The sequence below is a fragment of the Trachurus trachurus genome, assembly GCF_905171665.1.
Source record: "Trachurus trachurus genome assembly, chromosome: 3".
Taxonomy (NCBI): Eukaryota; Metazoa; Chordata; class Actinopteri; order Carangiformes; family Carangidae; genus Trachurus; species Trachurus trachurus.
In genome coordinates this window covers 7,086,570-7,111,001 of record NC_139893.1, presented here as the reverse complement: position 1 = coordinate 7,111,001, position 24,432 = coordinate 7,086,570, and the positions used below count along the sequence as shown (strand labels likewise).

The window sequence follows — 24,432 nt, the reverse complement described above, 5'->3', positions numbered from 1 at the left end:
TCAGGTAGTCTATTGGACAGGAAGTCACCAGTGAAAAGATATACCACTAATTAAAAGAGATACTGTATATAGTACATCCACACTTTGTCACAATATTTGTCACTTACTGTATATGAAACAAATGTAAAACACAAATATTTATCCAGAATAATATAAAAGACCATTTTAGTTTGTAGCCGTCTGTAGGCGGAGGCTGCATAGGTTAATGCACGAAAGGATTTAATTATGATTATGTTGAAATGAAACACTGCACCTTGAAAACAAACATGATTGAAAACATAAATGGCACACTGGCTCTAGCAATAAGTTCATATATTGTGATTTAGAGTCACAGCATGTGCAAAAGATATAAATGTAGATTTGTCAGTATTTTAATGCTCATTTTTCTGTAATTTGGGAATTTTAAAATCCTCCTGTAAAGATATGCAGTCTGAGAAAAGGAGACTCAGGGAGACTCACTTTACTTCAGCCCACAATTTGACCTGGTTTGTTCCCTCTGCTCCATCAGCGGCTGAACTATTTCAGTGGTGGGTGTGATGCCACCATCCCCGGCTGGAGCAGCGCCAGCGGCTGAAACATGCCCAGGGTCAGCCGGGGCGAGCACGCTGGTCTCTTCTCGTGTGGCCTTTCACTCTGTGTTACTGTTTTCCACTTTATTGGAAAGTCGAGATAACTTTTGACTTGATTCTCTGAGAGGATCGACTGTGATTTTACCACCTCCTGTCACAGTATTTTCTTTTATGAGACACAATCCAATGTGTTGTCTGTGCTACATGGTCTCTGTTTTACTAGCCTCAGTGAGTCAACTGGGGATGTCAACAGATATTTCAGATTTGATCAAATATTATCGTTGTGACTTCCCGTGTGGCTCTGTGGTCACCGCACTGAATGATCTGCATGACGAATTAGTCACACACTCTGTGTATCTTTCAGTGATTGAAGATGCAATGTAGGTCAGCTGAAACAAGCAAATAATTCAGCATCAGTATGGTAATGGGACAGAGTGAGTTATACTTCTTTGGGTTTTAGTCAGTAGTTTGAATCCATGAGGTAAAGTTGTGTGTGATCCGTAAACTAAGTTCAAACTAAGTCCCTCATTCATATTCACCTAAATGAGCTCCTGTGCAAGATCAAACATAATTTTGTCCAAATGTAACCCCTCCTTCATTATTTCTTTTATCAGTTATGAAAAAAATGTGTGTTTTTGTACTTGAAACAGCAGCTGTTGCCAGTGCATTGAAGCCTTTTTTGTTTTAACACAATTAGATAATTAAATTAACATTTAATTTGTGAGAACATAAAAAAAAAGAATCATGAAATACATGAAGAAACTACAAATAGCAGCACAGGGACAAAACACACACACACACATCCAAAGTAATTTTATTTCAACAGACACATCTGAGGCAACTTCAACCCCGGCCCTGGACTGGCTCGCAGGCTTTTCTCTTGAGTAAAGCCATGACATTTATCCTGCAAATGTTGAGGGCTTATGGGAAATGGTGTTCATTAAAGGCAGCCGGACTTTGAATCAGGTTTCACTTCTGCTCTCTGAGCCTCTGCCGTCGCTCGGGATCGTAGGATTTTAAACAGCTATACCACTGCCTTTGAATCGTGACTCACTGACGCTCCTGTGTTTGTTGCCTTCATCAGTGCCCCGATTGTCATCTTTATTATAAATGTGGGTGTTCTTTACTGACTAATATGACATTTCTCATCCGCTGCCATTAGGATATGGTAATTCACAATAATTAAGGTCTTGTTATCACTGCCTTCCATTAATGAATGATTGGGATTCATCAGCATCAACATGGATGTGAATGAAAACAGATGTTTTTGAATGTTTAATGAATCAGGCATCAAGTGTTTAGTCGGGGTGTTCTCATGTGCAGAAATTTATTAGCAAACACAGCGAGAAGCTGCAGACAAGGATGGAATATAAACCAGAATACTGACGCTGAGGCTTTACTTTATAAGGTGCAGCAGGTGTGTCAGGAAATTACAATGTGTAATACTGTATGCAGTGTGGAATAAGGTCTCTGCAGTAAAGAAGAATATATTTATAATCACAGTTAAGTTAACTGTCTAGCAGCCATATTCCCATTTAAAAACCATTTTACATTATGAAGCTTTCACCTTTAAACAATACTGTTATTTTTACTTATGTTATACAATTTTAATAGTGTTAAATCAGAGAAATGTTGAATCCCCACTGTCTGCTCACACAAACCTGTAATCCCAAAAAGGGAATGTGTCCAAGGAGACAGAAAATGTCTGAGTAATACGTCCTCATGCAATCTTTTTTTTTTTTTTTTTTTTTTTTGGATAATGACAAAAAACAACAGATAATGTTGATCACTGTTTGTTTTGCCCCCTAATGGCAAATGAATTATCCACAAATAGACGGGAAATACTGAAGCAAAACATGTTTAAGGATTGTTTGTCCACTCTCCCAATCTGCTCAGGGTAACAAACAGAGCAGAAAACAATATTATCATAATTAGCTGAAGACACACACACACACACACACACGTATTCTGCAGCATCTTGCAGGTAATGAATATCGGAGTGGAACTAAAGAAAACAAACCATGCAGTCTTTTCAAGTATCTGCTCTGATATAGAGAAGAGAAGTGGTGGCTTTGAATCGTGAATAGCAATGAGATGGAAAATACCAGGGTCTGTTTAGCTTGCTCACCATATGTGCACAGGGCCCATGGTGCTAACATGTAGCACTGGAGGTCATGGATGATAGAGGAACAGAATGGATACATGTATGTCGTATACAGAGACTAGTACTGGAGTTGCAGTTAAGTATACTTGTAGAGGTTTGAGTAATGAGCAGTAATTGCAGCATCTATTAGCCCTGAGCTTTGGTAAACCGTTAAAAAAAAAGAGAGTGTTATTGTTTGATAGGTAACAGTAAAAAGACAATATGAATTCATTTAGAAAATAGAAACGGAAGAAGAAGAGAAGAGAGAGAAATGAGTTTTTGACAGAGCAAGGTTAATACAGGATGGAAAACACAGTTAAACACCTGAGGCATATTGTAAAATTGCTGTGATGCATAAACTACAGTACATGTCCTTGTCCATATTGTGTTTGGTGTGTGTCATCAGACATCAATGGTAAACACCAGGTGCAGGTGTCAGGTGCCTTTTTTTAACAAGATGACCAATGTCTTCACCTACAGTGTCTTATGCAACACATTCACATGACATGTTGTGTCAAGGACAGGTGTCATTTCCACTATAGCGCCCTCTCCTCCTACACAGAAAGGCTGACTGGAGCAGCAAACACTATAGAGACAAACAAACCAGTGTCAAGATTTAAGTCCAGGGGGGAAAAAGATGTCATTTCATGAACAAGGTTTGACAGTAATCTGCCTTTTTTTCCATCATTCTGTGAACAGCCATGATCTGATTTTAAGCTGCACATGGCAGAGTCTGCAAACAGCAGGACGCAGTCAAAGGAGTTTGTTACCTGGCTGAGGAAGTTGGAGATGTGCAGCCTGTCGCCTGCAGCTTTTCATCTAACAACTCACTGTGCTCTTTCCCTCTTGTCCCATTACTTCTGCAATATTTTTTTGTGATCAATTTTTTATTTTATTTTATTTAATTACATTTCCATTCATCCAGACCCCTTACCCGCACCCTTATCACAGCGGTAACATTAATTATGGACAGTTATATGGAAATAAAATAATAATGTTAATAATAACAATAAAAATACATAAATGAATAAAAAATAAATAAAACACAACAGCTGCAGTACATAGCAAACACATTCATGAGGTGTTTTCCCCATTTTTTTTATATTTCAAACTGGTCACAGAATGAAGACAGTGACATTGCCTTGTTTTGAAGATGCATTTCTGAAAAGTGCTGAGCTCCAGTCGGATCAGTGTGGATCAATGTGATCTGACAGTGAACCCAGCCCTGGTAGCCTACAGTACACACATGTGTGAGACTCTCTTGTGCATCCTGAATAACAGGCACAGGGACAGAGATGGTAGAAACTAGATACTGTATCTTGTAATTAGACACCTCGAAGTTTGAACTTACAGGACATTTTGGTGACCCACAAGCTCACGGATGGCCAGACAGAGCCATCATTAAACAAGGCACAAAGGGAATTAATGCTTACAATGAAATAAGATTTCAGCCTTTTGAAATGGCAAAAGAATAAATAAAAAATGCGGAAGTCTGTGTTTATATTGTGGCGGATCATTACAAATAAATCAATAATTGGGAAACAAAGCTGCGAATATGCATATTACAATACTTTAACAATGGACAATGGGCTAACCACTGTTTAACTTTAGTCTGTGACAGAGATCTAACAGTGAGTTATTTAAGGAAAAATCTTTGAGCTTTAAATAACTTCTGGATGACGACTGCTTTTAATGTTTTAGAGGATGTCCTCGATGTAAAAATAGCTTCACGTTCATGTTCCACAATAACACATTGAACACAACGGTGGATGAAATGTGACACCTTTGTCTTCAACCTGGAACATGGCATCTGGATCATAGGGGCAGACAAGGTCAAAGATGTGGTTAGGTGCTGGTCCAGCACAATTCACTGGTCACCCTTGAAGGTGACCAGTGCATCCTCACTATCCATGTCTACAACACATGTGACGGGATCGCAAATAAAGAATAAATGCAGAATAATGTACTTTTTTTTTTTTTTTTTAGATCAAACCAGTATTTATAAATCTAATAGAACAACAGAAGAGCTGCCAGTAGTTTCCTCAGAACTGATGATCTGACATTCACACTCACTGTAAGCCTTGCTTGGCCAGCAGCTTTGTAGAGCTGTGAAAGGACCCAGGGTTTGAGCTTCTCTCTCCAGCTCTGTTTGTTCAAGACAAAACTATTTCTGTCACTTCTCATGTGAACAAAGAACACACCACAGTGAATGTCTAATTCCCCATTCAAACAACATTGATATTGAAATTCAAAATATTTAGTTTTACTTTTGCAGATAGTTTGCTAATAAACCTAAATATATATACTCAAATTTTTCACCTGATGATAAACAACGTTCTTACAAAACTGTGTGTATATACGTGTGTTCATACTGTCTTACTTTGAAGTCTATCCAACAGTAAAAACAGCAGTTTCTGCAATTTCAAACAATTTTCCACACAGTACAACAAGTTCTCCAGTGGTGAGAAGCAGTTTAGACAGATATTCAACGCTGGTAACTTGCAGCCGAAGTAGTTCACAGATCAATTCTATGGGAATGTCTGACCAAAGATCTAGTGCTGACATTGATGTGTTTTCAGGTCATACTGTAAATCTATTGGTCCTTTGGCCATTAGACAGGCAGTGTTGTGTCTTTTATTACACTGTCAGGAAGTGAATGTATATATATGGCCATGCCAAGCTGTTTACAATGCCACCCTTTAGTCATTCAGTACTTTTGGATCATTGATTTAAAATGAGTTGTAATTAATTATACCAAGAATTAGAAATGGTTTGACTCACTAAAATATGAGCAACTGAGTTTTCAAGTAGTGTGAAGTAAAATTAATGGATGAGTGCTGGGTTTTTTTTTTCATCCCGCAGATACAGTGTTATTATCAGAGCAACAGAAAGGTCACCTTTATTAATCATAATAATTATTTACAGTAATTAGGCCAGATATCAAAGGAGCACTTTGTGCTGCTCCACAGAGAAAATTGATTCTTCATGCTCAGAATTACTTCAAGGGTACTAATATATTGTATATTTTGTATTCAATATGAAAATGACAAAGTCCAACCTCAATTATGGATGGCACTAATGTGGTGCTTCACCCTACCGTAATTTTTATATTGGTTATCAAGCTTTTTATTCATAGTTCTTTCTGCTTGAAAAAGAAGTTCAGTAATAATAATGATGATACATGATATTTTTACAGCAGATTCATGTTTTTGCAGAGATTAAAATATGGTACGCTTGATAACTGAGAAAGGTTAGTAACATATTTACATATTGATTAATTTCAAGAAACCCTTTGAAACATTATGAAAGTGATGAATATACAGTGTGTGAATAAGTGAATTCAAAAGGACAGAAAAGTCAGACTAACAAATCTCTTTCCTCTTGTGCCTCCACAAACTGGAGTGACTGAAAGGAAAACATTCAAGCTTTTGAGTGGATTTCATTTAAGTTAAGAGGAGACACTCGAGAGAAGAGACTTTTTATGTTCAGTCAAAATGTGTTTTTAATCACTGGTTATATTTTTCCTCATCTCAATGAACTGAGTTTGTTTATACTGCCCAAATACTTCACAGCTGAATATGGTGTGATTTATGATGTATATGTACAAGTATGGGGTTCAACAAACAGACAATGAAACCTTTTGTGTATACATACATATGCCTGTCAGTTTCACAGAGTTAGTTTAGCCCTGAAATTGAAGTCCCCCCAAGTTTGTTGGCTTGGCTTTTCCATTTTTCTTGCAACATCCATAACCTCGTCCAACTTTTTATAACCTTCATTACTCAAGAGAGTTATATGTGTGGGATGATTCCTAAATGCATTGTGTCAGTAATCATGCACCCATGTATTGACATGTTTCCAAGTATTAAGACCCCAAAGGCTGCAGAGCTGAATGTTATCCAAGGTCAATAACTCTCAATGATAATTCCCAAGCCAAATATGTATTTTGGCCAGAAAAGAGTAATTCACTCCTCATGAGTTGGCGAGCTCTAGCTCCAACCAAAATCCTCACTACAGTCCTTTTTTTTTCCAGGTAACAGGCCTTGAAATCACAGAAAAACCAGACAGTTGTGCAAAACAAGGGTGGTGGTTATTCCAGCGTACTTTCTCATTAGTCCAGAATGTTTGCAACTGAATTTTGTTCAGTTTTCTTCATTATGTTTGTCTGAAGCAAGCAGTGTTTTTAAAGGTAGTTGGTAAAAACAGTGAAAGCTGGTGGGCTTCAGAGAGACCTACTAGAGACATACTGTACAGTACTGCTGTGTGGATGCAAAATGCTGGTGCTGGATGTGTTAGGATTTTAGCACAGACGCTCTAAGTCCACAAAGGACCATTGAAGTCAGTCATATAACAGGATTTTAACTAGGAAATAAATAAACCACAGTCCAATATCACAAAAACCCTGAATGTCTCTATCTGCTTTTAGTTAGCACTGGCTCATAACTGGCTGTCAGATATACAGGTTATTTTATCAGGTAGTAATTTTCTATTAGCAGTCTTGTATAGTATTTTTGCTCAACTTCACAGTACTGCACAGAAAAGTGTGTGATCGGTTCTTAATGACCACTAATGTCATTGGGACTTCATTACCATGTATAAAACATAATTAATTTTGTGCGTAAAGACTTTTCTCTGCAGCGCAGTTCCAGTCTTTCTTGTTTTAGTAGTTAATTTCTTTCTTGGGAATAATTGTAATGGACTTTTTTTTTTCTGCAACCTGACAGACATACAGAGGGGAAACTTGGTTTTGTAAAAATGAGGAGTACTGTAACTATATGGGACAGATTTATGCTTCTTTAGTATACACATTAAGAATAGGTTTAGGTCATTGTTGCACACAGGGCTGTATTGTTTTTAGTGATGACATTTAATCTTGAAATGTAAAAGTCTATCAAAGGTGAATTTCTGAATTTGTTTGACTATGCTGATGTGTGAACACAGCTTTTTCTGGACACTTAAATGTCAAGTAAAAGTAGAAATTTAACATTTGTATTCTTAATTGTACTAATCAATCAATAATAGTAAATGGATAACATAATAATACCCATACAAAAAGTGTTGTTATACTTTTGTAAATCCTATATATTACCCATCTCGTGAGCACTTTAAATAGTAACACAGATATAGTATCGCTTGCTTGCAAAATACACAGGGGGTTACTTGTCCTTGATTCAGGTCTAATTGAAAAAAAAAATGGAGTGAAAAAGGCCCTACAGGCTCCTAATATTTAAACAAATGTAGTAATGGCAGGTCATTCAGCTGCAAAGAAACTAGAATGAGTGACTAGGGATTGGTCTCCTGGGTGTTTTATCGGTGGATGTGCCACTTCAATACAACGAAAAGAGGTTTGGCTAAACAAGGTCCAAGAAAGTTGAGGAAGACAAAACTGGTCGAAGGACTCCCACAACACATCAGCTGCATTAATCTCAGAAGTGGTGGGCAAGCAAACCTTCATGGTGGCATCAGCACATCCAGCCAAAGGATATGCAGATGTAAGAAAATACAGACTGACTTCCTGAACTACTCACACTGGTGGTCTGCACACTTTGCAGAACAGTGGATTATCCTGCCAGGGTACAGGATTTTAGTCTCAGAGGTGTCAGACCTTTCACAGCTTGAATCTGCAACTCGACAGCGGTACGACAGTATAAAAGCATGTTTTAAAAAATCATTTCATTTAATTACTTAATTTAGTCTTTAATCACTGTTTAATGGGATTTTAAAGTAGTCATTTTTTCTTTACATTTTTATGATCTGACATTCTGTTTGCATTTTTTTTTTTTTTTACGGTTCATGTTTTGAATTTGTCAACATTTCTAAGGTTTGTTTTTCATGACTGACTGTACATGGTAGAGCTCATTATAAGGGCTGCCTTTGAAATGACTCATGCTGTTTTTTGGTTTAGTCATATGATTGCAGAAGGAAACGGTGCTATTAGAACAAGATATGTGACTGCCATCATTAACAATGCAAAAACTGTCAACATACCAAACCAGGAGAGGAGACCTGTAACTGTAATAATGTTTTATTAGAAAGCACGACACATGAAATGTATGCAGAGTGTTTGTTTATGATGCAGGGTGGAGGACTAGTTGACATTTGTGCATGGAGAGATGTGTTATGATCTTCCCAACATTTACGCCTGTGCGCTCAGCAACACGGGAGCCTATTAGCTCGGCTTCAGTGAGACTCCCCAGCTAATGCTGCTTTTTTCTCCCTCTCTGATCTTCTCTATGTTGGCTGACTTAATGCTCAAGAGATCGGGTTCTGACATGGAAGAAAGCCACTTGGGCAGATGACAAAGAAGCAATAATATAATTGCTGTGAATGTTCAATTTGAATTATATTGTTGCAATTGTGGATTTTGATGTCTATGTTTGAACTAATTTCCAGTGCGAAGCAGCACTTAATACAAGAAGAATTAATGTTAAAAATTAATTTTTAATTAATTTCATAAGGGTCAAACTATCACTCGTGGCTATGGCTATTCATGGCTCCTCTGTTTATTTACCATCGCTACATCTGGAGCTTAGAGAGATGGCTACCACTGCTTACATCCCTGAAGCTTTGTATAATGTGGAACAAAGACAACAGTGTGCAGGAGTTGTTGATCACTTAGCAGCTGTTGAAATAAAAGGGCTGTCAGTCGCAGTCTTGAGCACTTACTGTGAGAGCACAGTCATGTGACAGCATGAAACAAACAGGTGTGTGGGGAAAAATACACACACATACAACACATAGACCTACACTAAACTTGATTAGCACTAAATTCCTAATAAAACCATGATATCCTCTGTGGTGAAGAGTATACTATATGTCAGTGTGCTGTGCCCACACCAATCCTGTTGTTGGCAGTAATGCATCTATAAGCTGATTATAGGACTGCTATTAATGGACAGACATAAAACGGTATATGACATGTTGAATTATGCATGTCCAAACACTACAAGGTTATGAAAAAATCTCTGCAGCTGGTTATCACTTACTATTAACAATCTGTTGTATTTGATGGGACTAATACGATTAATGTCATATCTGACAGTGTGAACATAAATCTTAAATATCTTCTTTTTAATTACAAACATGAATATTTTAATCCTTAAGAATGTAATCATTAAATATGATATGTAGTGGTTGTCGTATAAGTAGCCATACTGGCTGTTTTTAGTGTGAGTTGATCGTCACTGTGGTACTAAATGATTGTTTCTACTTCTACTTAATCCAACGAATCATTGGAAGTCGATTCAGCCATGTGAAGGGATTTGTATATGGACATGTGACAAGCGGTCCTTATAGGTAAATCATGTCCCTGTAAGTACTGCTAAAATCATACACCACATGCTTGTTTTAAGGATTTGCACCATATACTGTATACTGTACTGTAACACACAATTTGGTTACTGCAACCAACACCACATGAATGAAAGGTGACATCCAGTTGGAGGAGTTGCTGAAAATGACACTCTAGGCCTGGCTATCTACCAAGTTAGCACAAATTCTCTAGACTAGCTTGTTAGTGGAACTTCACAGCATGAGGGGTCTTAAAATAAATGAGACCTCTTTAAACACTAACAGTACAGAAGTAGACTCGTTGAAAGATGTGACTCAATGACTTGTCTTGAAGTTGAGTGCTTCCCAGTAATCCAGCTCTAAAATGTCAGTCAGCCCCTTAGCACGGGAAAAAGCCCACCTAGAGGCTTGAAGCTTAGACAGCGTTTACACAAAAAAGGGTTAGGGTTTTTGTTAAGGGATTTATCGTTTTTTCTTTATTACAAAATTAAAAAGTATGCACAATAAGATAAGAATAAAAGAGGAATTTAAACTTCAGTTCAGCTTTAAGGGATATTAAAAGACATGTGTTATTACATTTTATTTCCAAGGCACTGTTACACATCGTATGGTTTGTGTACTGAATCAATGACCAATATAATAATAATAAAGATAGAACAGATGTCTCATCTGATGGTGAAATTTTCTACCCTACGTTTAAGGTACTCTTAGATAATTCAAAATGAATGACACTTCTTTCAATATACTGTAACGCAATATTCAATTACAGGCTCGTAGGCCAGCTGCCTCAATGGGAAAATAAATTGTTTCAGTGAGAATCTAATGCATCTGAGAATAATGGTGGGTGCTCAGGATGATAATGTATACGAGTGTCTGTGTCTAAAACTTATGACTATTTTGTTACAGTATGCAATCAGAACCTTTACATTAATCATTCATAGTCCTTGTGGCCCATTATTCCTGCTATTAAATTATTAATACTTTGGACTGGCTTTCTTCACATAATCAAGTACCTATTGTTGGCTTCTGTACATTGCTCTTGCATATGCAGATGGAGCCATAAAATAAGACATTAAATTAATGCATAGACAACAATCATAGTGCAATAAATTATACTCCTGCTCTTGCTCTTTTGAAGCCTTTTGCCTGCGCTTTTAAATTGTAAGACAAGACATCAGATACTGTAAATGTCTGAATAATGACCCAGACTGTGTCCTTTTTGTTTTTATCCCTCCCTCCTCTTCCCAAACTATCTATCCATCTAGAGTTTTTCTTGGAGCTGTTGGACAATTCTGAGAAGTCTCTCAACAGTATGTTCACACGGACGTACGGGAAGCTGTATATGCAGAACTCAGAGGTGTTCCAGGACCTGTTCACTGAGCTAAAGCGCTACTACACCGGGGGCAACGTCAACCTGGAGGAGATGTTGAATGACTTCTGGTCCAGGCTGCTGGAGCGCATGTTCCAGCTGCTCAACTCGCAGTACCACTTCACAGACGACTACTTGGAGTGTGCAAGCAAGTACACGGATCAGCTAAAGCCCTTTGGGGATGTGCCCAGGAAACTCAAAGCCCAGGTCACCAGGGCCTTCATCGCTGCACGGACGTTTGTCCAGGGGCTAATGGTGGGTCGAGAGGTTGCCAACAGGGTTTCCAGGGTGAGTTTAATTTTCTCCTCATGGCTGTTTTGTCTGTTGTTGTTGTTGTGTCACTTGGCTGTGAAGTGGATCTGTGCTGTTGAGCAGTGATGTTTTTCACTTCAAGATAAAAGTTATAAGCATATAGAAAATATCCAATGATTGCTTGCAATTGCATACGTCTCTCCTGTAAGGCTGCGTTCCTTGAGACCATAAATTGTTCCAAGTCTATTTAGTGTTGTTGTTGCTATTTAGTCTATTTAGTGTTGTGTTATAGCCTAGAAATCTCGACGCACCCTAGCGGCAGCAAATATATTTGCTCCGTAGCTGGGTCTAGAAACGAGCCATAGGAACTTTTTGAGTCTCGAACACCGTTTGTGTTCACCAATCACAGCGCTCTATCTGTTTAGAGAGTCGTTGGGCGGGCTTAAGGCGATGACAACATACATTTTAATTGGCTTGTCAGGCTGACGTCATCCTGCTCTTTGCTCTGATTGGTCGTAGCGCTACCCTATTGCATGCAGAGGCAGTTTGAAGGACAGCCTTCATCCCGCCCCCTGGATTGAGCCGAGGTCTACCGGTCGTTGCCAGACTAGACATTTTAATGATATAGTCTGGCTTGCCAGGCTAGTTGTGTTATGGTTGTTAGCTCTAATACAGGGGTAATGTAGGGCACTCATTGAAATACTTCGAAATTCAAAATTCCAACCTTAGATTGTTATTCTAGGACATAACAAGACTTAATTACAATTTTGACATTTTTCAAAATTTTTCATTTTCATGTAGAAATTGAAGGTCAACGAAGTGACCATTTTTGGTTCCTTGCCCGTTTGTGGTAAAGAAAAATTCCAATAAGTGTATGTATAGAAAATAAAAGAAAAACACATGAAAATTATCTCTGAATTACTGAATGGTTATATAAAAACCTTAGACAACATTAATTAATCTAAAGAATTTTACACAACTGTTTATAAGTCATAAACTGAGAACAAATCACTCATATTCACTATTTATAGCTTCAAAATGTCTAAAATTCTCTCTAAATCACTGTTAAGTTATATAAAAACATTAGGCAACATTAAAACACACTTTCCTAAGTTTTATTGCCTTATTTGTGAGGGAAATTTGTTACCTGAATAGGGCATACAGTATGTCCAAAAACGGACACTTCAGTGTTTACCATAAACGGGCGTATGATCAAATATGGTCACTGCATTTTTCATGGTGTATTTTCACTCATTTCACTAACATCTCCACAAACAATACTTATGTCATGACTTAGCACAACTAATCAACTGTAAAATGTGTGAGTGTCATCAACTTAGCTTGATTAGTTGTGATGTATCGATCTAATTACTACCGCGAGCCGACTGAGCGTCTTTTTCCGCGGTCGAAAAAAAGAGAAAGTTTGCGGCATTCCTGGTCTCTGCTGATTGGTCAAAGGCTATGATGAGGTATACCGTAATGTAGCCTGGTCTTTGCTGATTGGCTTGGTGAAGACCACATGTTTCTTGCTCTTACTGACGGGGAGCACGGGGCGGAAATATAACATGTGCGGAAGTGTCCAAAAACAGTCACTTGCCCGGTAAAGGGTTAAGAAAGCAAACACAAGACATTCAGTTACTCACATCCATTCTGTTTTCTGCTGTACTGTACATGCTGTACCCAAGGTATACACACAGTAGTACCACTGGTTTGACCACCTTAGCCTTTTTAAATTACAGACTCCTAAAGGTTCTGAGTCCTGTGAAACCCTCTCTCCCTGTGGACTTCACACCGCACTCTTATAGATTTAGATCCCATGTGAATCATTTAATTATAGCTCAGGATAAAGAACATACATTCATTTTTTTGATGCACTTTATCTCCCAGCGTGGTGCCCAGTGTGAGGTATTTCTTCATACAGCGGGTACAGTCCACAGTACACTGTCTGCTCCACATTTCAGTAGAATCACCCACAGAGAGTAAAGCTTTTGCCAACGAGGAAAGATTAAAGCACATTTCCCATGAGATTTCTCATGTGGTTGTGTTTGGAGTGGCTCTCTCTGCTATTCTCTTTTCTTTTAATTTTATGACAATGTAACAGGAAAATGAGTGACATTTTCCATGCCGACAGTAAGTTTGATGATGTTTTTTTTTTTTGTGGGTTTTTTTTTCGTACTGATGTTGTTTCGGTTTTGATTGTGAAGTTGGTTGATAAGTTTCTGAAAAGTAAATATGTTTTTGAGGCTTTAGCAAACACTGGAGATTAAAATGTGTTTTTAAAGGCTTATGTTTTTTTTTCCCAAAGCCATGTTAAACACAGAAAGTTATGCAATGGAGGTTTATAAACTGGAAATCATATACAGTACATGTTATATAATGAAAGCTGTTTACTGTTGGCGGCTCACGGCGTTGCTCCACTTTATGGAATGGATATAAAAACTGACAGAAATGATAAAACTAACACTGGAGAAAATGGTGAATGGCAAACTTTTCAATCCATAATCAACAAGTCTTACATTTGACTTGGTTTACAGTTTTGACTTTCTCTTAGAATATTAATAGAAGCTGTAATTAGATATTTTGCAATGTTCCTTCAACTGTTAATTTAATTCATTACTGATGAATCATTATGACACTTTCAGTCTGACAAGTCTCTGACCCCACCAAAAGCAATATTCTTCACCTGCAGTTGGACACAAATCATATAAAACTGAATTTTGTGTCAAGTTCAAACAGCAGTTTTAACAATGTCTTCAGAGTTTGGCAGCAAACTGATTCTTATCTATTTGAATCTGCTTTTTAGCTTGAAACTTGCCGTACAGCTAAATTCAGTTCAATAGAAGAGGCAAAAATGTCTTAAGAGGAAAGAAGAAAGAAGTATTAACAAGACTGAAAGGCCAAAAAAAAGAGAGAAATGTGCTCTGTTTGAGAAAGAACTTTAATCATTGTTATGTTGGAGGCTTACTGGGTAGATGAACTTTACAAAGGGCATATAAGAACTCAGGGATATCTGTATTACTGTATGTACCCAACATTGATCCGTATCAGTATTTGTAATTGTCTTTATTTTCCTCACTCGGGTAAACTCGTGTTGCAGCTCGTGACAACTCGGCGCGACAAACAGGACAAACGGCCATTTCTGTACACCTTTAAACAGGAAGTGGGCGTGGTTTCTAACAGAAGATGACTTACTGACTCATATCCTATAGCAAATTTTTGACAAATTTTTACTGCTTATCATAAAAGTCTGTCATCAATTTTCACTTCCTTCTTTATACATGTAATTCCGTTGACCTCATAGACGATCTCTGTGCAGAAGTAAATATAGCCAATCAACGACAATGCTGTGTTTTTCTTTAACTTGGTTAATTGGTTTGGTTGTTTTTTGTGAGATGGCGTCTCAGTCATAAAATCTGAATTTCAGCAGCAGCAGCAGCAGCAGCTTGCAAGTAAAAGCTCATTCACATGTGCTTTTAATAGGCTCTGTTTCTGTTATTATTTCAAATTTGTTCCATTTTCTGACAACAAAAACAGAAAAAACATGTAAATCAGAGCAGCCTTATTTGAAATTTGACCATAAAAATACTGTGTATGTGAGCACGGGGAGTAGGAAAGAAGCAAATATATAAAAGGCTGAAATATACACCAGGCAAATATGACTTAATGTAATGCATATACTAATTAGTGTACTACTACATCATCTTTAATCATCCATTAAAAACAATGTGTTGTTTTTTGTTTTTTTTTTACAATAATTTTGCATTAGTTTTCAACTGTGTCCAATCTTGCACATGGCTACACACTGTCCAACCATATTATTTTAACTCTACATTCAAATGCTTCTATGATTTCTCTTCACCAAACAACTGCCAAATCTTATTAGCATTGTGTCAAAGGAAGCACCTTCCTGATTCATTCCCTCCATCCTCCTATACCCAATTAAGGGGGATTGTGTGAATTTGCATCCAGATAGTGCTGTGCACATATTAAAGTGATATATCCTCCCTACTGTACGGCTGCTGCCATGTATCATCTCAGAGGAGTCAGTCAACTTAAATAGTTTATTATTGTCTGTTAGCTGTGCCACTGGGCTAGCTTTCCACGAGTCCTCAGTGGCACAGCTATTTCAGACGAAGAGTTAAAATGAGCACGTCTATACATCTGTCTTCAACTTTAAAGGCACCGCCACTCCGGATCAAATCCCATATTCCCTGCTTCCTCATCAATTATGAAGGTGAGCGAGGAAACAGTGTGGCGTAGCTGAAGGCTGTCAGGCTGGTGAACGGCCGCAGCACTCGTGGTGAAAAGTTGCTTGACGTGACAAATCACCTTGACCTAAGAATCACCCGCGGTACTCGACGCTTTCAGCGACAAAAAGCCACTCGCATCTCTTTACAGCACAATCTCAGCCTACATGCCAATTTTTCTTTTCTCGAGCTTAAGCACAGTGCTACACACAAGGCAATTTCTGCTCCATTTTGTATCCATAAGTGACAGGAATGTATGTTTTATGGCAAAACGCTGCACTTTGGTGGTGGTGGTCTTAATGCCTGCACTCTTTCTCAGAAACCAGTTTGGCTTTGAGGGTCATTCAGCAGTGTCGGTTATCTTAGCAGATCAGTCACGGCCAAATGGTCCTCAAACGCATCTCATACCTACAGTAGATGGCTTTGACAAACTGGCCATCCTGTATAATGTCGTACACCAGGCTCAGAGAGGCAATAGGGTGAGTGTGGACAGGTCTCCAGTCTGTCACACAGCCAACACACAACCTCACACACTCACATTAACACCTGCGCGCCACTCAGAGTCGCCAATAAACCTAATGTGCATCAATTAATCAATCAAACAAACCTCATTTACAGAGCAGAAGGAAGCAGCCCAAGGTGCTATACATAATATCAAAAGATATACCACATTCATATACACATAAAGAAATTAAAAACACTGAGGAAACACTACACTACTACACTCAACCACTTGAAGTGAGGAAACAAGATAAGAAATATAAAAAATAAAAATGAATACAAGTAGAAAGAAATAAAATGATACAGAATAAATAAATATAGGGAATAATGCAAATGAATTTCCCTTTGGGGATTAATAAAGTAATTTTTATTCCTATTTGTAAAATGGAAAAATATATCAACAATAAAACTCTATTCAAATAATCAAAAATAATCAAATAAATAAAATGCAGGCAGGCTGTTCCATGTTCCAGATGTGGGAAATAATGATATAAGAACACCTCACTGTGTCCCATCAGGGCCAACAGTAAATTACCTGTTGAGATGTGATTGTATAGTTACAGTAGCACAACGGCTGGCATGAATCACAGTGATGTCATAATTGTGCTTATTGGCATGGTCCGTCATCTAACAACACGTAGAAACGATTCCAGCAGGTTTTAGCCACTTTCAGTTGAATGTAGTGCTACTGCTCTCAAGATGCTTTTCATTTCCTGCATCGACCATATGCGCTCCAGCCACATACTAGGTTTATACCAAGTCTTGTTATGTGAAATGGCTTCTTTTAACCATCTGTCAGTTCAATTTTCTATTTTACTTAACACAGGATGACGTAGTGACCGTGATGAGCCGCACGTAATTATTGCTAAGAGACAGTTCTGTGTGCAGCGAAGTCAGAGATATCAGCCCATAAAGATGGGATTGGGCCTCGACTTGCACTGAACAGTTTCCTGGACGTGGATCCTGGATTAAGTTCAGGATCTCTTTGGATTACAGTTTATGATGACCATTAAGAGTTTTATCCCAGGGGTACTTAAAACACAGTCCAACCACATTAAGACCTGCTTTAGAGTAGATTGCAGGGATTTGGACCTTTTGAACGGTTTAAAGTTCAGGCATTTAGAGCACTTATCACTCACTCTAGTCTGCACACACACGGGAAGCTGGCCTAGTCCACGGTGCATATTTAGTCATGATGATGGAAGGAAGTAGGGTATTTTGTACTGAGGGATTTGTTTTTCCTGATGGCTTATACTGTCATGTTGATCTCATTATACACTCATTTCCTACCACGAACTGTCAGATAATTTAACATTAAGCTCCAAGGCAGTTTCTAATCTTTACACAACGTTTACCTTAGATTAATGCTCTGCCAGATTACTGAGCCCTTACTGACATGGGAGAAAAATACCAGCGTCAGCTTCATGTTTCCATAGTTTTTCATGGGTTTATTTTTTTCCTGCCCTCCTTTTTCTTTTCTTATACTTGATGTCATCTCTGCCATATACCAGTGCAGCCCACTCACTGTCAAGGCATAACAGTGAAGTGCATTCAACGCTCAACGGTACAAGCTCAGACAAATGTGTCATTGTGCGTCAGTAGTTTCAATTTATCGAAAATAAATCGGAGTAAAGTGATAGAAACCAGTAGTGTTGATGGCTAACATGCTACTTGTGGCTTTTTTCTTTTTTTTCCGCTTTAGCAGAATACATTCACGCATTCTACATCTCATTTGTCAACAGAGTAGTAGAAATAGTACAGTTCTTGCAGCCTTGAATATGAATACCATCATTAATGAGCTACCATAGAGAAAACTAAGTGTTTCTTTTGAGGATGCCCTGCTCCCCTCTGTAGATGCCCCCCCACCCCAAACTGCTATTTATTTTAATTGTTTTGCAGCTGCGAATCTCTCCTCTGTTTCTTATGCGCAGCGACAATAGTGGTGATCAAAGGCTCTTTCAGAAACCAGGCATTTTTGTGGCACAGGTACAGACTTTTTGAATACACTGCTTCTTCTGTGTAAGACACTTCTGTGTTTAAATGAAAGGAAACAGCAGGTGTGCTTCATTGCATGTGTGTATTCTCCATTATAGTGCTGCTGTAATACATGTCCCCCACACTGAGGACTTCAGGCATGTTTTTTATGACACTAAATAAAACAAAGAGAGTGTCATGCACATTATCAGGATTGTGTGTTCTGTCGGACTCATAGAACTTATTGTAGGATGGTAATTAGTAGTTTAATAATCTCAGATGAGAAGACAGCAGTTTTGGTGATGAATTCATCGTTTCAGTTAGTTCTTTTTAAAAAAGGCCCTCTGCTTTCAGTTTTTGCGATAGTGAAGATTTGCTTTGAGTATTTGTGGGTTTTGGACGGCGGTTCTTGACTGACTGACTGACTGATGACGCTACTTGAAACTCAGGCCATGTTCACACACAGTTGGGTATTTACAAGAACTGATATGTCCTCCTCTACTGTATGTTTTTTAGTAATCACATCGTTCACAACAGATTGTTTGGTAACACTTTACACTAAGGTACACAAAATTAGAGTAGTTAATGAGTAACTAATGAGTAACTAATGAGTAACTAATGAGGAACTAATGAGTAGTTAGTGAGGAACTAAGCTACACAAAATTACAGTAGTTACTGAGGAACTAAGCTACACAAAATTACAGTAGTTACTGAGGAACTACTGATTAATTAACTATTAGTTAATGGTCAGTTCTTCAGGAACCCCTGATCAAATTTCAGAGGAGTAGTTACTGAGGAACTAATGAGTAGTTAGTTAGGGAACTGAGATACACAAAATTAGAGTAGTTACTGAGGAACTAATGATTAACTAACTATTAGTTAATGGTCAGTTCTTCAGGAACCGCTGATCAAATTTCAGAGGAGTAGTTACTGAGGAACTAATGAGGAACTATTAATGATCAGTTCTTCATTAACTCATGATCAAATTTCATAGAAAGTTAATCACAACTTGATGATTAGTGAACTAGTTACTTCATCAGTACAGAATCATTACTCAGTAACATGTCCAGTAGTTAACCTTTATGACCTAAAGTGACACATAATGAGTGGTTTTTCATTTCTTCATCTTCATCTTTACATTAGTAGTTCCTTAAAAAATCACAGACAGCAGGATTCTTTAGAAGATTTTATTCATTAATTTCAGACCACATACACATCAATATGACCATCCATGTTGCCTTCGAAATAAATATGATAGTTTGTCACATGTTTGGTAGGCTAAATGAATGTATCATGGGGCTGTGTAGTACTGTATATGTATACTGATCACACCGTGGTTCACAGTAAAGGTGTTTGAGTAGTTATTTACTATGAAACAAATTTGGAATGAATGAGGAACTCACTATTAGTTAATGGTGAGTTCTTCAGTAACTCCTAATCAAATTACTGAGGAACTAACTATTAATTAATCATTAGTTACCCTTTTTGTGTACCTTAAGGTAAAGTGAGACATCAAAATGAGTAGGTAATGAGTACTGAATCATTACTTAATCATTAGTTACCCTTTTTGTGTACCTTATAGTAAAGTGAGAAATCAAATTGAGTAGGTAATGAGTACTGAATCATTAGTTACCCTTTTTGTGTACCTTATAGTAAAGTGAGACATCAAAATGAGTAGGTAATGAGTACTGAATCATTACTGAATCATTAGTTACTCTTTTTATGCACCTTATAGTAAAGTGAGACATCAATATGAGTAGGTAATAAGTACTGAATCATTACCTAGTCATTAGTTACTATTTTTGTGTAAGGTACACAAACATTACAGTAGTTACTGATGAACTAATGAAGAACCAAAATAATCATTTGCCTCTATGTGCACCAAAATAACTTTTGTCTTCACGGGCACCAAAATAAGATTTTACCTGCACAGGTACACCAAAATAACATTTTTTTTATGTCCACACACAAGAAAATATGATAGAATGTAAAAAAAAATAAAAAATAAAAAGAGAAAGAAAAGAAAAGAAAAACCATTGTAGCTTTCTTGTTTTAATAATAGCCTAATAAAAAATAACAAGTGTGTAGCGTCCCCAGCTAAATGATGGTCACAAATGATGAAACTGATGGTTCACATTCCTTCATTCCATGGACCGTATTCAGTTGCAGACACACCGTAAGAGCTATGAGAAGAAGAAAATAAAATACAGTTACCTTTCCTTTTACATAAATGAAATTATTTTTAACTGCTTTTATCACATAAACAATCATGTAAGTTGACTCCCTTTTCATCTATTTAATCAAAAGACAATATCCAAATGGAGTGCTGTATTACCATGAAATAAATATTTTTAACCGTTTGTTTTTAATCCAATAAACTGTTTTTAACCTTACCAGACCTCACATCAAACAGACAAAACAGTCCTGTTGCATTAATAAAACAATCAACGAGTTAGCTTAGCTTCATCTCACTTCAATGTATTGAAGTGAGATGGAGCTAAACTAAGCTAACTAAGCCGAGCTGGCCAATGCTAATAGCTACCGCTAACCACAACATGTTCCATACATGAGACTATCAACGGCGACCAAACTCGAGCCGGACATAAATATAACATGAAAAGGTAACAAAAACAAACCTTGTGCCCCTTATTAGCCAGGTGCTAGGGCGTTTCATGTAAGTTAGGCACACTTTTAGCATTGAAGACACTCTGGCGTTGCAGACACACTGCCGGTAAAATCCGTAGCACCGGAAGTTTATGAGGTCTCGGCGAGACGCTTTCAAAATAAAAGCACTGAATATAACGTCGGCTTAATATAGAAGAAATAAAGCCCTGACCTTGACTAATGTTCAGAAACTAAATAAATAAACATAATAACAACAAATGAAGTAATGTTCTTATCATATTAAAGGTCATTTACAAAGTGTCATTTGTCTTTTATTTTGGAAACGAGATCATCATTTCCTGTGCACCTTTACTGTGAGGAGCAGTGAATTCACTCGGCACAAGAGAAGCAATTGACCATGCCACAAGAGAAGCAATGGACCATGCAGGGAAAAGCAAAAGAAGGAAAATCCCATTTCGACGATATCTCGAGGATGAGTGTGTGACCGTACAGTGATATTTTAATGGTATCTGTCTTTTTTTTTTTTTTGGAAGATGTGTAAGATGACTCCTCAAATTTTACTATGCTAACTTTCTCCAAAGTGACCTAGCATAGCATCGATGCTATGGTCGGTTAACAGAATGTAGCATTGATGCTACACTTGCACACGTTGTACAAAACATTAAATAACCTGTGTTGTGATATTTACCCCAAAATCGTATATTGCTATAATGTTTGGGATATTGACATTTGCCTTAGACATATGATAAGCTCGTGACAATCAGTTTAATAATGAAGCATGTAATCAACTTTTCTATAATTGGTGTAATTACTGTGTTTTGCTCTTACAGCCCAGAGAATGACATACACAAGACAGGGGAAGTAGCAGTTACACAGTGTGCTGGTTGTTTGATAAACAATTGGGATATCTGGTCTTCGTACCTAGTGTAACTGTGATAGTCAGCTGACGCAGGGGAAAGCTGACGAATGCAGGGGGTTGTATGTCTTGTCCTTTTCTCTTTCTCTTGTCCCTTGTTTAATAGGAGCTATCAACAGCTGATCAGCACCAAGCATGAGATTGGGGTCAGACACGAGGTCATGGCGTACGGACTCCAGCCAATGAGGATGCACATTACATCAATTACATCATATCTTGCATTTGTGTAATCAGTAACTATAAAACCGGACAGGGACAGGAGACAGCATCAGACTTCGTGAACTGATGCTGCTGCGGCATGTTGGTCAGGGAAACTTAGTCTGGTCCGGAGCTCTGTACACGATCTCTTTTCCTGGTTGATTCTTTTATAAATAAATATCTAAAAATTTGTAACTGAACGTCTCCTGCATACTTCATCAAACGAACACGCGAGTTCAAGTTTTAGAACTCTTCACCTGTTAACTGCATCTGAATCGTGGGATTCTTTGCTTTCCGAGGGTCCTTGAATGGTGCCTCTAGGAAAGTATGCTCAAGTGTTGCATTGATGCTAGCTCGGTTTAGCTCTGTTCCCTTACCATGTGGTTACATGACGCATATCGTCCCTTGTTGTCATAGAGGCACCATTCAAAAAATCCAGTGATTCAGATGCTGTTCACAACTCGTCTCTATCATATACGGTTCATAAGTTATTAAATATTTTGACAAAAATGTGCAACCTCAGCATCAATGCTATGCTCGGTTTAGCTTCTCTTCCAGTGTCACGTGTTGTCGTAGAGGCACCATTCAAGGACCCTCGGAAAGTGGATAACCCCCCGATTCAGATGCTGTTCACAGCTCGTCTCTATCATAAACGGTTCATAAGTTATTTAATGTTTTGTAAAACATGTGCAAGCGTAGCATCAATGTAACGTTCGGTTAACCAAACTACGGTCGGTTTTAGAGGGCTAAATTCACTTTGGACAAAGTTATCTTACAGTAAATTTGAGGAGCAATCTTACCGAATTTGTATATATTAAAAAAAAAGAGAGATATACCATTAAAATGTAATACTTATACTGTACGGTCACATCCTCATCCTTGAGATATAGAACGTCTCTGATATAGTTGAGATGGGAGCTTCTGCTCTTCCTTGCTCTGTCCATTACTTCTCTCATCGTCGTCAAATGAATTCACTGCTCCTCACAGTAAAGCTGCACAGGTGAGCCACCGGAATTGAAGATCTTGTTTCCAAAATAAAAGACAAATGACTTTTTTTTTTAAGCAAGTAAGTTACAAAGGTTTTTGTTGTTGTTTTACATTCTATGTCATTTTGGTGCACATGGAGGCAAATTATTATTTTGGTTCTTCATTAGTTCATCAGTAACTACTGTAATGTTTGTGTACCTTACACAAAAATAGTAACTAATGATTCAGTAATGATTCAGTACTCATTACCTACTCATTTTGATGTCTCACTTTACTATAAGGTACACAAAAAGGGTAACTAATGATTCAGTACTCATTACCTAGTCATTTTGATGTCTCACTTTACTATAAGGTACACAAAAAGGGTAACTAATGATTCAGTACTCATTACCTACTCAATTTGATTTCTCACTTTACTATAAGGTACACAAAAAGGGTAACTAATGACTAAGTAATGATTCAGTACTCATTACCTACTCATTTTGATGTCTCACTTTACCTTAAGGTACACAAAAAGGGTAACTAATGATTAAGTAATAGTTAGTTCCTCAGTAATTTGATTAGGAGTTACTGAAGAACTCACCATTAACTAATACTGAGTTCCTCATTCATTCCAAATTTGTTTCATAGTAAATAACCACTCTAAATTTTGTGCACCTCAAACAACTTTACTGTGAACCACGATGTGATCAGTATACAGTACTACACAGCCCCATGATACATTCATTTAGCCTACCAAACATGTGACAAACTATCATATTTATTTCGAAGGCAACATGGATGGTCATATTGATGTGTATGTGGTCTGAAATTAATGAATAAAATCTTCTCAAGAATCCTGCTGTCTGTGATTTTTTAAGGAACTACTAATGTAAAGATGAAGATGAAGAAATGAAAAACCACTCATTATGTGTCACTTTAGGTCATAAAGGTTAACTACTGGACATGTTACTGAGTAATGATTCTGTACTGATGAAGTAACTAGTTCACTAATCATCAAGTTGTGATTAACTTTCTATGAAATTATATCATGAGTTAATGAAGAACTGATCATTAATAGTTCCTCATTAGTTCCTCAGTAACTACTCCTCTGAAATTTGATCAGGGGTTCCTGAAGAACTGACCATTAACTAATAGTTAATTAATCAGTAGTTCCTCAGTAACTACTGTAATTTTGTGTAGCTTAGTTCCTCAGTAACTACTGTAATTTTGTGTAGCTTAGTTCCTCACTAACTACTCATTAGTTCCTCATTAGTTCTTCATTAGTTACTCATTAACTACTCTAATTTTGTGTACCTTATTGTAAAGTGTTACCGATTGTTTTTCTTAATTTACATGAACTCACATAAATGCGCTGCTAA

At 37.5% G+C, this 24,432-nt stretch overlaps 1 protein-coding gene across 1 annotated transcript in view; it reads left to right on the top strand.

Moving 5' to 3' along the window:
- Positions 1 to 24,432, top strand: part of gpc6a (glypican 6a) — a gene marked incomplete at its 3' end in the record, with an annotated part of 155,610 nt that overhangs the window by 66,473 nt on the left and 64,705 nt on the right. Inside the window, exon 3 of the mRNA XM_084001291.1 lies at positions 11,268 to 11,659. Within this exon, the coding sequence (XP_083857417.1) occupies positions 11,268 to 11,659 (392 nt within the window). The remainder of the gene's footprint in view (positions 1 to 11,267; positions 11,660 to 24,432) is intronic.